The 14,306-nt window shown below is 52.1% G+C and overlaps 1 protein-coding gene across 1 annotated transcript in view; it reads right to left on the bottom strand.

The window, feature by feature from the left end:
- Window positions 1-12,076: 12,076 nt before the first annotated feature.
- Window positions 12,077-14,306, bottom strand: part of BDH1 (3-hydroxybutyrate dehydrogenase 1) — a 16,873-nt gene continuing 14,643 nt past the window's right edge. Inside the window, exon 7 of the mRNA XM_064516824.1 lies at window positions 12,077-13,932. Within this exon, the coding sequence (XP_064372894.1) occupies window positions 13,463-13,932 (470 nt within the window). The 3' untranslated portion in view covers window positions 12,077-13,462. The remainder of the gene's footprint in view (window positions 13,933-14,306) is intronic.

The raw sequence follows: 14,306 nt of genomic DNA, 5'->3' as shown, positions 1-14,306 counted from the left end.
ATAGACTAATAAGTAAGCATAGATAATAAGGTTGCTGTTATACCAAGGGGTCATGTTGACATTGCAAACTGTGATGCTGAAGCTGGAAAAGTGGCTCTGGGTCACCAGACTGTCAAGCAGGTCTTAAACGGCGCTAACTGCAGAGGCTCACCTTGAGATATCTCATACGGCTTCCACATGCATTTCCTCAGCTGTTCATCGACAGCATTCCCAGGTTATTTTTAATACAAATGGAATAAAATAACAATGTTTTACACACAAGACAGCCGCACAGTTTTCAGACGCTGCACGCCTCGCTAAGCGTTGCAGTGCTGAGTGGCATTATCAGCATTTTGAAGATGAGGCTGGTCCTGGAGGATGCGAAGGTCGTGGGGAAGGTCACCAGAGTCACAGTGGGGAGTGCAGGGGTGCCGGCGGAGCTAAAGCCTGAGGGAACCCATTTCCTGCTGGTCTCAGCATCAGGAGAAGTTTTGCAGCAGGGTGAGGGGCAGGAGAAAGAGGGGAGGGGTTGGAAAAACAAGAATGGAGGAACATCTACGCCTGTGTGGTCACGTCCTGCTGCACAGCTGGGAGAAGCTGCAGCTGCTGTGGTCACACCGGAGCAAACCACGCTGCAGAGCCACCGTCCAGCGTGGCTCATCTGCACGAGCACGGGGTCCGTCCCAGCACCATGGCGGCGCTTGAAGTTGGGGCACTTGGTTAAGAGGGGAAGGATTTGCCTGCAGCGCCTGTGCGTGAGCCAGGACTGGAGCCGTGGCACACAGCCCCGCGCTCTCCCTGAACCAGGAGCGCGCTAAAAACCGGCAGATAAGACATTTCCTCTCTAAAGTGCTTTGCAGCCATGATCCTGTCAGCCTTCCTCTCGCCTCCCAGGTGCAGGTGGGCTCAGGAGGAGCCCCTGAAGCCCTGGTGCTGCTGCTTTTGTGGCCACAGAGGCGAGGCGGCACTCGCAGGGGGAGCTGGCACCCTCGCCTAGGCCAGCCGACTTGGTTCACGCAGGAACCACCCAGGAACTCATCTTTGTGCCCAGCTGTAACAGTCGGTCTCATTAAACAGGCTGCCTCGCGCTGTAAACCCAGCACCGCATTTGAGGCAAGGCGGGCGCTCGCTGGGGTGGAGGGCAGGGAGTTTTGGAGGCCTCTGCTCCCCTCGGGAGAGGAGGGCAGCTCCACGGTGGGACAGGCGCAAAGCCCTGGCTGTCCAAGGAGCAGGCACTGCGCGCCTGGGGTCCCGCTGCCGCGCGCCCCGGAGGCTGGGGCTGCTCCCAGCCCTGCCTGCCTCCGCCTGCCTCGGCGCCTTGCGGGGGGTCTCATCCCCCAGAGTTTCTCCTTGCAGCTACTAGGATCCCTGCTGCTGTCTTCCCCCCAACTCACAAATCGGTGCCTGTGGGGAGGTCCTTTGGGGGGAGCAGGATACCGGCCGGCCCCTGGCGAGGCCCTCCAAACTCCCGCCTGTCAGGAACGGGGTGCTGGGGAGGGCGAGAGCGGCCACATTGCGCAGCGCTGCCCCAGCCCCTTTCTAGAGCAAGAGCTCTCCAGCTCCCCGAAGCCCTTGCGGGGGTCTGCTTCAGTCCCAGAGCAACCGCCAGCTCCCCGCGCTTGGTCTGAACGTGCGCTTCCCACATGAGTGTGTTCGAGAGCTGCAGAGGGGGAGGTTGGGGGTCCCCTCACACGAGCATCCCCAGCCCAACCCGAGCTGGACACCCCAAGACCGTCTTGAAACGAAAGGACTTCCAAATAATTGCCTCATTTCCGGGGTCAGGCAATCTCCTCTGGACGCATCCAGACTTCTCTGCACAAGTACGAGGGCTGCAGATCCGTTTCCCTGCAAGGAGAAGGCTGACATTACCGGCTAACCACTTGACCCCAGAAGCTGGAGCCTGGAGGAAAGAAAGCCACCAAACCTTTTGTGACTCACACCGAAATCATGAGTCGTCTGCATTTCCAGCCAGGCCTGTAATCAGGCTGGAAAGGCTGGTCTCCTATGGGTGGGAGGGCGACCAGGAGCCTGCTGTCAGAGGGGTCACAGCCTGAGCCAGGGACCCACGGCTCCTGCTTGGGGACTGATGCTGCTACCAAGGAAATCTTAGTGGGTTTTGCCAGTGACACCACTCCTAAGAGCTCCAAAGTTAAATTATTTTAAGGAATCAGATGCTTTAAATTGTCTGTTCAGTTAAAGTGGTTCCTTTGGGTGTGTCTCTATGTAGCTCCCATCAGCGTGCACTGGAGAGGCGTGCGGTGCGTGCCGGTGTAATTACAGCTAAAGACACGTTCACCATCAGTCACTTGGCACGGGGTTACAATGATTAGCTAAAAATCGGGACTTGTCCATTTACTGCCTTCCCTTAGAGAAGTCCACCCAAACAGCTGCAGATCTTAGTATTAGGTTAAAATCTCGTGTCGGCCCACTGCTCACTACTGCAGTCACCACCCCGCCAGCTGAAACGCTGCGAGAGCTGCTGTGAATTCTCCCGCTGCATCTCAGATCAAAGCCGGGCAGCTTAGCTGGAAGCGCTGCTGAGAGTGGATTGCGGACCGTTTCAGCTGAGCCCTAAAAAAAGCTCATCTGCTTTCATCCTCACTGCAGTTTAGCAGACATTTACAGGCCCCGTGGTAATTCCTTGTGGATTTCCTTTCTATCTGCTGTATCAAACCGGGATGAATCATACTGAAAAGTATATTTCAAAGATCTTAACGATCTTTTCAGCCTTGTCTCTGCTGGCTGGGAGCAGCGTGGCTTGGATGCAGTGCTGGAGCTGTATTTTCCCAGAGTGCTGCTCCAGTGCAAGCTCAGCCTCGCCAACATCTCCTAGAGAAGGCCAAACACAAAGGTTGTATCGTATATCCTGCCTCTTTGGAGACTTGGCTATCAGATGGGTTGGGGATTTGTACACATTTTTTCCCTCTCTGAGAAAAAAGTAGCACACCTGGATTATTAGGAAAGATGGGAAAACAACAGCCAGAAAATGACATCTTTCAGGCCACGGCATTTCCCTGAAGTGGGACAGAAAAATATGCAGCACTTTTCTTAGATACTAGGACATCTGCTCCACTTACACCTCCTGGATGCAGTCCCCCATCACACCAGTCATATGATACCACTTGAGCCCAGTTTAGAGCAGTTTAAGGCCCATTATACTCACAGGTAGCAACATTACTGACAAACCCTCTGTCCCATGGAGGAAAACCAGACCGGCAAAGCAGAGACCTGATGCCCCGGTGCAGAGCTGTGTGCCAGCACGGGCCCGGGCCTGTTCACGTGTGAGCCCAGATCTTGGAGAGCTGAGGGCAGCTGAAGGCAGCACAAGTGGCTTTGGCACAGGTCGTCCTTTGGGGACAGAGCCAGCGACCTTCGGTGCCACAGGCATGCGTGGTAGACAGGCGAGACGCAAACATGGCAGGCAGTCCACCTGGGCCAGTGGGGCCCTGGGAGAGCATTGCTTGCCCCGGGCATGGTCACAGCCTTCCGGGCCGGCCCTCGGCCTTGTATGGCCTGTGAGCGGCCCCAGGGAGCCCGTGCCCTGCCGGGAGCTCTGCAGCAACTGGAGCAGACCAAAAAGGAAAATCACAAATCACCTCGCTAGCACTCCGGTCTTCAGAGAGGAAATCTAATAGATTTCTAGAAGATCTAGCAGGAGTTTCAGTTAGGATACAAACCCGAGCGCGACTGCCAGAAGGCCGAGTCCATGGCCACAAAGGGCCGTTGACGGCACCGGACGGGCAGGAGGCCGCCACGGCTCATCCCTGCGGCACAGTACCAGCCGGCGCGCGCTCAGCAGCACCGCTCGGCTCTGGCTGCTCTCTGTGTGGGCGGCTGCATCATCCCTTGCGGATGTGTCTGCCCTTGTTCTCCCTCTTCCCACGCTCAAAGGGAGCTTGTCAGCGCCTGGCACTGGCGGCTCGCCTCTGTCCCGGGTGCCCGGCCGCCGGCGGCAACAACACCCGTGTCACGTCCGTGGGGGGGTAGCAGGGAAACGTGAGCGATAAACCCCGGTCCCGAGGGTGCCAGCAGCTGCCTTGGTTTGCAGAGAGGCCAAAACGCATCCAGGACTGTGCGGAGGAGCCGGTGCCCTCCAGTCTCTCCGAGGGCCGGGGCTGGAGCATGGCCCCGCTCCTTGCGGCCACCCGCCGTCGCTCGGCCCCGCGGGCACGGCCCTCCTGGGATTGCCAGCGTGGGAGGTGGCAGAGGGCAGTGCAGCCAATCTGCTCGGTCACCACGCTGTTATTTTTGGTAGCGGGCTAGCGCTAAGCGACTGCTGACGTGCCGAGGTGGGAGGCTCTGGCATCAGCGGGATGCGGCCCCCAGAGCATCTCTGCACCGCGCTAGGGAGAGGAACCGCTCTGCACAGCGAAGCTCCTCCCGGGGCGAGCGGCTCCCTGCCACGGCTGGCAGGGCCACGGGCAGGGCAACCGCGGGCCCCAAGCCCCCGGGAAGGCACAGCCTGCCCCGTCCTCCCTCCCGTGCAGCAGAGCCGAGCATGCGTGCTGCCCCAGCACAGCACGGCCCTCTTCCTCCTCACACCGCCCCAGGACACCTCCCGTCTGACCTGGCTGCCATGCTGGTGATTGCCGGCTGAGCTGTGTCCCACAAACCACCCCAACTCTTGCTCCCCCATTTACTGCAGAGCAGCCGAGCAGGGACCTGCACACGCGTCTATTGAAACCGTAGCTCCCAGCCTCACTGCTCCTGTGAGGAAACTTGCTTTGAAGAACAGCAGAAGAAAAATCATCTGCAAGTGTCCGTAGGGGCTGTACGTATTTCTGTGCCAGCAGCTCACCTTCCCAGGCGCAGAGGCTACCGTGGGTATGTCGCCGGCATTGGTGCGGAGCGGTCAGCCAGCACAGCTGGGGTGGTCCCCGTTCCCCCGGGAGCACAGCAATCAGCTGTAATTTCCGGCTGCAAATAATCAAGCAAAACCTTTTGAAGGAGCATATGTGTGTTCAGAGAGCATGCAGCATCCGCCTATGCGTTTCTGTCTCCTCTTTCGCCAAGAAAGGCAGGATGGCCATCTCCCGAGCGGCCACGGCAACCGGAGCCAGCACACACAGCACAGGCCTCGCCACATTTATGCTTAGCCTTAAATGTGTCCTCCCTCTAAAGGAAGTCGCTTCTCTCCCTGTGCCAGCCGGGACTTTCTACGTATCAATTATCTTTTTACACCAGTAATCACACTGACACAGAGAAACGGGGAACTGGCCAGGCACAGAGCCACGTGCACAGCTAGCGCCGAGACACAACTGTTGCCAGCAGGAACGTCTAATGCCGCTTGCTGTCTCTCCCCAGGGGCATTTACCTCCAGGCGCCTCGTTGATTAACACCAGAACTCAGCCGGGAGCACATTGATCAGGCTGAGCATTTAGCCCGAGGGGACGGGAGGGAGCTCTCAGTAGCTGAGAAACAGAGGAAGAATGAAGCTTGTGAAGGAGGAGGAGGAGGAGTTGCATTCCTGGGGGAAAAATGGCCCGGAAGCAGTAATACAAGGAGAGCTGGGATGTGCTGGGTGCCTGGCTCCCCCCTCTCCTGATAGAGCCCTCTTTCCAGACATACTGGTAGTGGTGGCAGCGAGAAGTGCTGCTCCACCGTGCCTGTCGGAGTGCGCTGGGGGATGGCATGCTCCTCCCTAATGAGGCATTCGCTATTGTAGAAAACTTCTAAGAAAAATCTAGGGGCAGAGCTGGCCCACAGCTTTAGCGAAAGCAAACGTAATTCTCGTCTCTGTGGAGCCGGGTGCTATTGCCCCCTCGCTGCTCTGCAAACGCCTCTGCCAAAGCGTGGCTGATTACTGTGGAGTGTGCTCGGAGACGCGCGCTGGGAGCAGGGTGGCATCCAGTGGAGCTCAGGAGACAGTGCTGGCCAGCAGGCAGGAAAGCGGCTTCCCACGGCACTGCCTGCTCCTGCTAATCAGTGCGAGTTTCCCCCGAGCCCCTTCTGCTTAATGAACTCGAGCGCCTTCTGCTTAATGGCAGAGCTCAGCTGGCTGCACATTGATCGGCTGGATGGATGAGCCGCCGGGGACAGGAGGGACCCCTCGGCAGCAGAGAGCGCAGGGAGGGGAAAGAAGCACAGGGAAGGGTGAGGAGGGAGGGGGTCACCTTCCTGCCAGCGCCACGGTTGTTCCCAGGTGAGTCGTCCTGCTCTGGAGCTGGCCGTGCAGGGACCCCTGGGGACCCACATGTCCAGTTCATGGATCCTGGGAGATCGGCAGCTCTGGCCACCCCCAAAACGTTTCCTGACATGAATTATGCAGAGACACTGAGAGCAGAGCTAGTTTCCCTCTACAGTTAAAAGTCCCCTGATCTTTGTCAGGGCGCTGTGCGGGCTGGGGGCTCCCCAAGGCAGCAAGGCCTGTCACTGCCCTCAGGGTCTTGCTGGATCCCAGGGGATAAGATCTTCTTCATTGTCTTTAAACCAACTGCAGATCCAGAGGTGACATACAGATGACAATAACCCATTGTCTCTATTGAACCAATCTTTGTAATTTTTTTCTAGTCTTTCTTTCAGACCAGCTGTATTTTCAGTCTCTCGTGACAATGAATTACACAGCTTAACCAGGTGTTGCAGCCCAAAATGGCTTCACACAATAGCTCTTAGTTCTCATCATATGAGAAGTAGCAAATAATCATTCTGCATTCATCAGAACAACAGATTTCTGCTGTTTCCTATGTTAGCAGTGCACAAAACCGGGCTTGATTGGTTCAGATGAGCTTCCGCAAACTGCTTACTTGTAGCATTCAAACTTCCAAGGCCTGAAAAACTGGCTGGAAGTCTCTGTGGTAACATGTTATCTCACAAGATTTATGGTCCATCCTGCTCCAGGCAAAGTTAGAAATACCACCAGAGTGATCGCTCCAGATATTACCACATTTTTAGGCTGCTGCTCTGACATTGACGGCTGAGTGAGAAATAATGACAGGAATATTTACACTTTCACCCCAGACTCCACCAAGGAGCTTTTCTGGGATTTGGTGGGCAGGTATTCAGGGAGCTTGAGATCAGGGTCCTGTTACTTCCTAACTTGTCATTCTGGCTAGAAAAAACGGTTGTGCTCAGGGATGAGCAGTTGTGGCAAACCCAAGAGTGGGATTTGGGCTTTTTTGGCTTCCATGTCCTCTTTTTCCTGGGGGAAGTCATGACCTCTAGGTGGGTATCTGGCCCCATATACTGATGGGGGCGGTAAACAGAGAGGGGAACAGAAACCCCAGGCATGTTAAAGGTGGAGGTAGGTCCCCAAAACAGTTGGTCAGAAATGAAGAGGTAGGACTGGCTGAAATCCATGCCATAAGCAGCAAACATCTTGAGTGGCTGCAGTGAAGCCCTGCCTGGCCATGGTTCCCAGGACGCAGTTTCTCACCACCATAATCTGATCTAAGCGTTGCTGAAGAAGACATTCCTGTGCTCTACACCTGCCCTGTCAGATTTACCCAGCCTTGAAAACAACCCCTCTACAGTTATAACTGTTTTGCAGCTGGTGATATGACCCACTTACCCCATGACTGCACAGTCCTCGAGGCGAGCGCTGTGGAGCGAACAGCAGCCAGACAGGGAGGACAGTAGGCAACAGACCCTCAATGGAGTCAGAGGTAAATCAGATAAAGCATACTATGAAACTGCACCCTCAGCTGTGATCTCCTCCACGGAGAGAAAAGCAAAGCAGACACCCTCTGCCAGATTTGGGCAGCACTGTGAAACCGGACCTCCCCCACCTCAGAAGAGCATTGTTTCTCCAAGACTTATGTGGTGGGTGATGACAGGTCTCTCAAGCTTTTGTGCTAAAGCTGTCCCACATCACATAAATAATTACATAACTTTATGCTAGAGAGGGAAAGAGAGAGAAAGATTAGCTCAGCCTGCAGTGAGGGCAGTTGCACAGCAGATATGGGTCCCAGTCCCTGCTCCAGTTTAGTATTTCTACAAAGTGGTAGAGCCCCAGCAGGACAGAGACTCATTTGTGATCAGGGACAGACTGACAAGAAGTCATCTTTGAACAGTCACACTCAGTAGCAAACAAAACACAGCGTTAGCAAAAATTACTTTAAAATAGCAACCTACGTTTTATCGAGACTCCACACCCCTACGCTTCCCACAGGCTGCAGTGAGCTGCCTTCTGGAGAACAGGAACGGAGGAGCCTCATTTAAAATTCATTAGCCAGTCCTGAAGTCCCTGCGCCCTGCTGAGGTGAAATGCAGAGGTAGCAGACAACTATCTCAGCGTGTCCCTCCACTGGTTGCAAAGGTGCAGAAGAGCATCCATCACTGCATGTCCCTCGCTGTGTGGTTGGGGGTGAAAACCCCCATAACACAGGCCGTGTTGTCCGGGACACCCCTGTCTGCCATTGCCCCCTCCTCTGCTTTGCTGGAGGGGGCTTAGGGTAAGCGTCTGCTCCAGGCAGGCAGTTTGATGGGCTGATAAAGCAGGCACTGCCCCAGCTGACTGCCAGAAGTGAATCAGGGCACAGTCACAGTACTTCTTTCACTGACCACACTGTGAAGGTGACGATGCCCAGATGACACGTGGTGACAAACAGTGCACAGTCAGCCCTGCCTGCCATGGGTGTTGTGGCCTCAGAGCCATGCTGCGGCATCCCTGCGAAGTGAGCACGGGCTGGCCAGTTGTTGCCCTGCTCCTGGCCCTGGCCATCCGGGCTGGGGAGAGCAAACAGCTCAGAGGAGCAGCCGTTAAAGCTGCGAGCTACGTACACAGCTAACACCTCTGATATTCGGGGTCAATTCTTTAAATCACCTGATGTGTCTTATGGTCTTTCTGTAGAAAACATAGTGCAAGTGCTTTGTGGCACTGAGTTAGAAACATGGTTGAAGAAAGCCCTGTCTCAGGAAAGGAGAAGTAGGTGTTATGGCCAAGCTCCTCTAGCCTCTCTGTTGTTTACAATAGCGCTGTTCACACTTCATGGTCCTTTGAGTGCTTTGCTCCTGCTCACTTCATCCCTGCACAGCCCCTGCTGAAGATCACACAGCCGGTGACCAGCAGGGAAGCAAAGGTTTTTCCTCACAAAGGAACATGCCTGCCATGCTCTGGCATCTCCCCCTTCCTGGATTCATGCAGGAGAGGAAGGAACACCCCTGCGAGAGCTGCTGCTGCCGCCTACTGCTGCAGTGCTGCTTTGTGAGGTTGTGCCCCAGTTGGCACAAAAGCCAGATTCTGTTGGCTGCTTTGGTAACACCAGGCCAGCATGTTATCTCTTGCGGGGAAGTACCACTTTAAACTTGCACTATCACAAGGCTGCACAGCAAGCCATAAATCTGTTCCTGAGCAGCATCTCACCAGGGGAAGTGTTATCAGGTCTTCTTTGAGTTGTGCATATGATTCCCAGCCTTCTTGTTCCCTTGGACCAAGCTGGAAGCCACTCTCTTTTCAGTCACAGTCCCTGAAGTGCCAGCAGCTACATATATGCTTTGGAGCAAGGTCCCCTGGCTTTGGTCAAATGTCGGTCCAGGTAGGGATTTGACATTGTGGCTCAGCAGCTGAACCATTTTTATATTTAATTCAATATCTATTTAATTCTTACATTTAATTCAGTTGGGCCAGGCATCCTGGGCTCAACTATTTGACACTGCCTGAACTGGCATGGCTCCCTTCACTCTTGTCTTTCCAGAGCAGTCCTGTTTCTGTACTGCCAGCCCAGGACAGCACGTCTCTTCAGCGAGGCTGGAAAGCAGAGTCTCAATCAAGCTCCCAGGGCTGACACAGCTGAACATGAGGGGAGCCTGAGTCAAACCTCTGCTGGGATGCTGGAGCTGAGGCACAGACTTGGGACCAGTTCTCCTGGCTATAGCATCATTTTCTGTGTAACTAGGAAACCCCTGCACTGTATCGAGATAATGTGGCAATAACGGGTCACTAAATGCTTGTCTCAAATGTAACATTCATTACACTTAAAAATAAGAACAAAAAGTTCTGGAAGTGGGTAGAACTTCATGATTTCCTCATTAAGGCTTAGAACAAGATGTAACAGCTGTGGTTAAAATTATCCCATCTTTGCTGCCTCCCACCACATCAGGGAGTTATTTTTAGGTTAACATAGGCTTACCATGGAAAGCACTGGTGACAGTCTGCTCATCTTCCAGGGAACCGAAGCAGATCTCAGCCATGCTACTGCATGGAGAGCTGTGATGCAAACTGGCCACTGGCTTCAGTCATTTATGCAGCGAGTCATTATTTTCCCATTTGATTTGCTAAGTGGAAGGAGCGCAGCAGATCTACCTGTATTTCTAACAAACAGCCAGCAGCGGGATGTTATTCTGCCAGCAGCCTGCAACTGCAGTCAGTGTGGTCTCATCCCAACATGCTCTGAACATCCCTCTGCACCTTCAGGTGAAGGCTGGACAAATGCCACTTCCTCTAGCGCTGGCGTCAGGGAGCCAAATGCTAGGCACAATGGCAACTCCAGGTTGCCCAAGGGCTGCTGTATGGTGAGAGCTGTTGCATCCGCACCAATAGCCTTGGTCCTGGCAAGGGATTTGTGAGAGTTGGCAGGTCTCAGACAGACACCTTCCTCGAGCCGTCTGTGATCACAGACTAAAGCCCTGCAGTGGGCATGGCCGCAAACTGACTCCCCCAGCCTCTCCTGTGCTTTCAGATGGAGCAGTCCCCACTGAGGCAGCTTTGAGAACGCAGAAGATCAGGTGCCCAGCAGAATTCTCCTTTTCTACACTTCTGTTCTTCTTAGTTTTCAAATAAATTTGGTGGGCTGAAGCTATTCTGGGAGCCCCTGAGGCACCATGCATGCAGGGGCGAGAGTGCACTGCGTTGCTAGGGCAGTCAAGCAACCAGAGGGGATTATCTTTTAGTGCAACTCTCATGACAAACCCTGAAATTGCAAGATTGCCCAGATTCTAGCAGAACTAAGCAGCTTGCTGCCCTCCTGACCACAAATCAGCTACCACACACTCCCAGCATCAGGGAAACTCGCATAAAGAACCTAGGAATGGCCGTGATGTGCAGGAACATCCTGGCCCTCGCCTCCCTCAGCCCATCGCATTTGGCCTTGCCCTCCCCTCTGAGCAGTATTGCCACATCTCCTCCAGCCCAGGAGCGCCTGCCCAGGAGCAGTGGCTGTGCTTCAGCACTCCCAGCGTGCGCAGCCTGTAAAGGGCTTCAGATGCGTCCAGAAGGGATGCTTTGTATGTGTAAGTGCAGTATCATTGCTTTGCTTTATCTTTCTGGCTGGGAATGACTGTGGCACTGTTTAATGTCTGATACGTTTGCTCTCCAGGGTCTGAGCTAAATTTGGGTGGACGGAACTCAGCTGCATACTCCGTCTTTTCCATATCTAATTTCAATGATGTCCATATTAAAATCTGACAGCATATGCAGACACATTGGAAACTAGCAACCCAGGCAGATTTACATGATCTGTTGTGTTACTTAGCATCTAGGGACTAAATTTTTAGATCACAAGAACTTTTCTTATAACGGCTTTTCTTCTTCTGCTGTAAAATCTGCAGCAAACCTTGTTATCTAGACATTTTGCCTTGCAGATCAGTCCCTGTGCCTTCTAGGTCTCTTGTGGTTCATACTCTCATATCCTGTCCTAGAAAGAAGACCAGGTATTGGAAAACAAAGCAACTGTCCCTGTACCACAAGATGCAGCTACTGCATGCATGTCACTTGAGGACTCTGGAGAACAGCAAGAAGATCTGGAAGCAAAGTCCCTCCCAAGGTTTTATTTCAGGTTCCTTCAGTGACCTGCTGTGTGCCTGCCCTGCTGAATCACTGCCATTCCCCTCCCCTCTTCATAACTCAATTTCTTTTCCTGCTCTGTGGGAATAATCCATAATAATCCTTTGTAATCCATGGGAGTCTGGTATAGATACAGACTTAAGAGTTGCAAATACACAGAGTCCAGGGGTTAGACATACTTGTCACAAGATACAGAAGGATTCATCCAACATTTACACGAAAGCTTTGCACAATCAAACATGGATGCATAAGACTGCAAATCAGCCTGTGAACAAAGCATTTATGTGTAATAACAGGCATGAAGCTCACCAAATTTAGAAAACCAACAAAGAATATGAGTTTTTCACTTTAAATATTAAAAACTAAAGAGGAAGCCTCTGAATTTTAACATTCATGTACACGTTTATTAAGCCAAAGGATTTTGTTCACGTACTCTCAACTTGTCATAGTACACTACTAGAGCACATGAAATCCCTTCTCTTCAACTTTGCTAATGATGGTTATTTTAATTACTTTTTTTGTTTTTTTGCCTTTCAAGCTTAAAAAATTTAACTCTTTCAACATTCCCCCACAAAAGGCTCTTTTGTGGGTTCTTTTTTTCTTTTCTTACAGTACAAAACAAATGTTTCTCAGACATGTAAACATAACCATCATGGAAATTAAACTGCTCTTGAGGTTAATTTTATTGTGTTATGGACATTCTGTTAGATTTATATCACATTATACGTATTTCGGCTCAATGACTCCTTCAATGAAAGTTTTTATCACCTGCACTGCAATAGTGTCTAGAGGCCCTGGTTAGGATTAAGGCCCTTCTGTGCAAGGTGCTGTACAAATATTTCAGTGTAACTCTGAGGTCCCTGGTCAAAATGGCATTCGCTGATGTAACACTCTGCTTCCCTGTGGTCAACTGTGATCCTCACAAATTATAGGAACGAGTGAAACCCTACTCCAAACTAATTCTGGAGTTGATGCTCAACTACTGTTGAAGAGAAGAGAAATGTTACTATGGGCCAATCCTGATGCCTGCAGTCCTGTGAGTAAAGCTTCTCACACTCATGGGAATGCTCATATGAATAAGAAACTCTTGTGAGAAAGGTCTGCAGGATTGAGTCCCTCGTTCATTGATTTGTTACAAGTAAGCAAGCAAGAGAAGCAGACTAGTTCCTTTTCACTTAAGCTTCATTGGTATAACTCTAAGAGAGGAAAGGACAGAGTCAGTTGCTCCATTTCAGCACTTTGAATGCTTTGAGTTCTAATCCTCGAATTAAAGCAGCCTCTGCTCTACCTTGGGCTTCTGTGACCAGTCCTGGAAAAGTCTACTGGACACTCTTAGGCATCAGGAGGCAGTGGTTCACTGCTACAGAGCAGAGGGCCTCTGTTTTATGGTGTGAAGGCTGCATCCTAGGCAGGAATTCTAAAGACTGTACAATCATCAGCAAAACTTATTCTGAAGACACTTTGGAGCAATTGCAATTTAAATAATGATTTCAACTTGACAGTTGAGGTGGAAAAAAAAGGATGACATGAAATAAATAGCAAAGAAACAATGTCCCTGCACAAACATAATATATTCCTGCCTACGAAGCATCCCTTGCAAATTACTGCCCTTTAGGTTATGTCAGATGTTTAAATGAACCCTTTAGAGCTAAAATACAGTACTCTGAATGAGGTTAAAAAAATTTAAAAATGGCTAATAGGAACTGTGTACAATGTTCTCTTTAAAATAAATTTCCCACCCGGGTAGCCTAGGAGTGTGAGGCCTCAGTAGACATAGAGCCGATCCGAAATGGCAGCAGGCATGTGTGTCATGATCTGCATGCGCAGCCACCAGTAGTAATCCATGGGGTGGTAACGGGTGTAAGGGGCTGTGGAGGTGAGTGCATGGGCAACACTTTCGATAACAGGTGAGGTGTCTGTCGAGCCACTGTTGCAGTACGTCTGCATCTTGCTGACCTGCTCATCAAAGTACTTCCTGCCATAGTCCTTGCGCACTATCTCAGGGAGCTCGTCCCACATCTTGTCCGCTATGGCTTTGATTCTCTCAGGGCTGTACAGGTTCGTGGCAGCTATGAAGTTGCCAGGCTCCACGATGCTGACCATCACCCCCTGGGGCTGCATCTCGTACCGCAGGCAGTCAGAGAAGGCTTCCACACCAAACTTAGTGATGCAGTACGGTGACCGGGCAGGACTGCCCATCCGACCCATCATGCTACTGATGTTCACTACACGACCTAGGCAGAGGTCAGGTAAACCACAGCCATGATACCTGATCAGGGCAGACACCCGATACATACCACCCAACAGATTCTTGAACATGCACCCACCGCCAGCTGCACATTCCTAACAGCTGCCTGGCAGATAGACCTGCTGAGGGCTCTAACTGAGCTTTGCTGTCCTGTGCAACAGCCTTCGGGCAGGAGAAAAGTCCACTGCAGGGCACACCCTGGCTCATTATATCTGAGGGCACAGGTACATGGTGACGCACAAAGCTCAGTGCTACAGGGAACACTGAACAATAAATACAAAGAGGCTGGATAAAACCTGCCTGAGAGAAATAGGATTGCTCAGCAGCAATCAGGGCTGAGCCCAGACAAGAGGAAGCAGC

Source organism: Dromaius novaehollandiae, chromosome 9, assembly GCF_036370855.1.
Source record: "Dromaius novaehollandiae isolate bDroNov1 chromosome 9, bDroNov1.hap1, whole genome shotgun sequence".
In the NCBI taxonomy this organism is placed as follows: Eukaryota; Metazoa; Chordata; class Aves; order Casuariiformes; family Dromaiidae; genus Dromaius; species Dromaius novaehollandiae.
The sequence above is the reverse complement of the archived record's forward strand: the minus strand, read 5'-3'. Positions and strand labels throughout refer to the sequence as shown.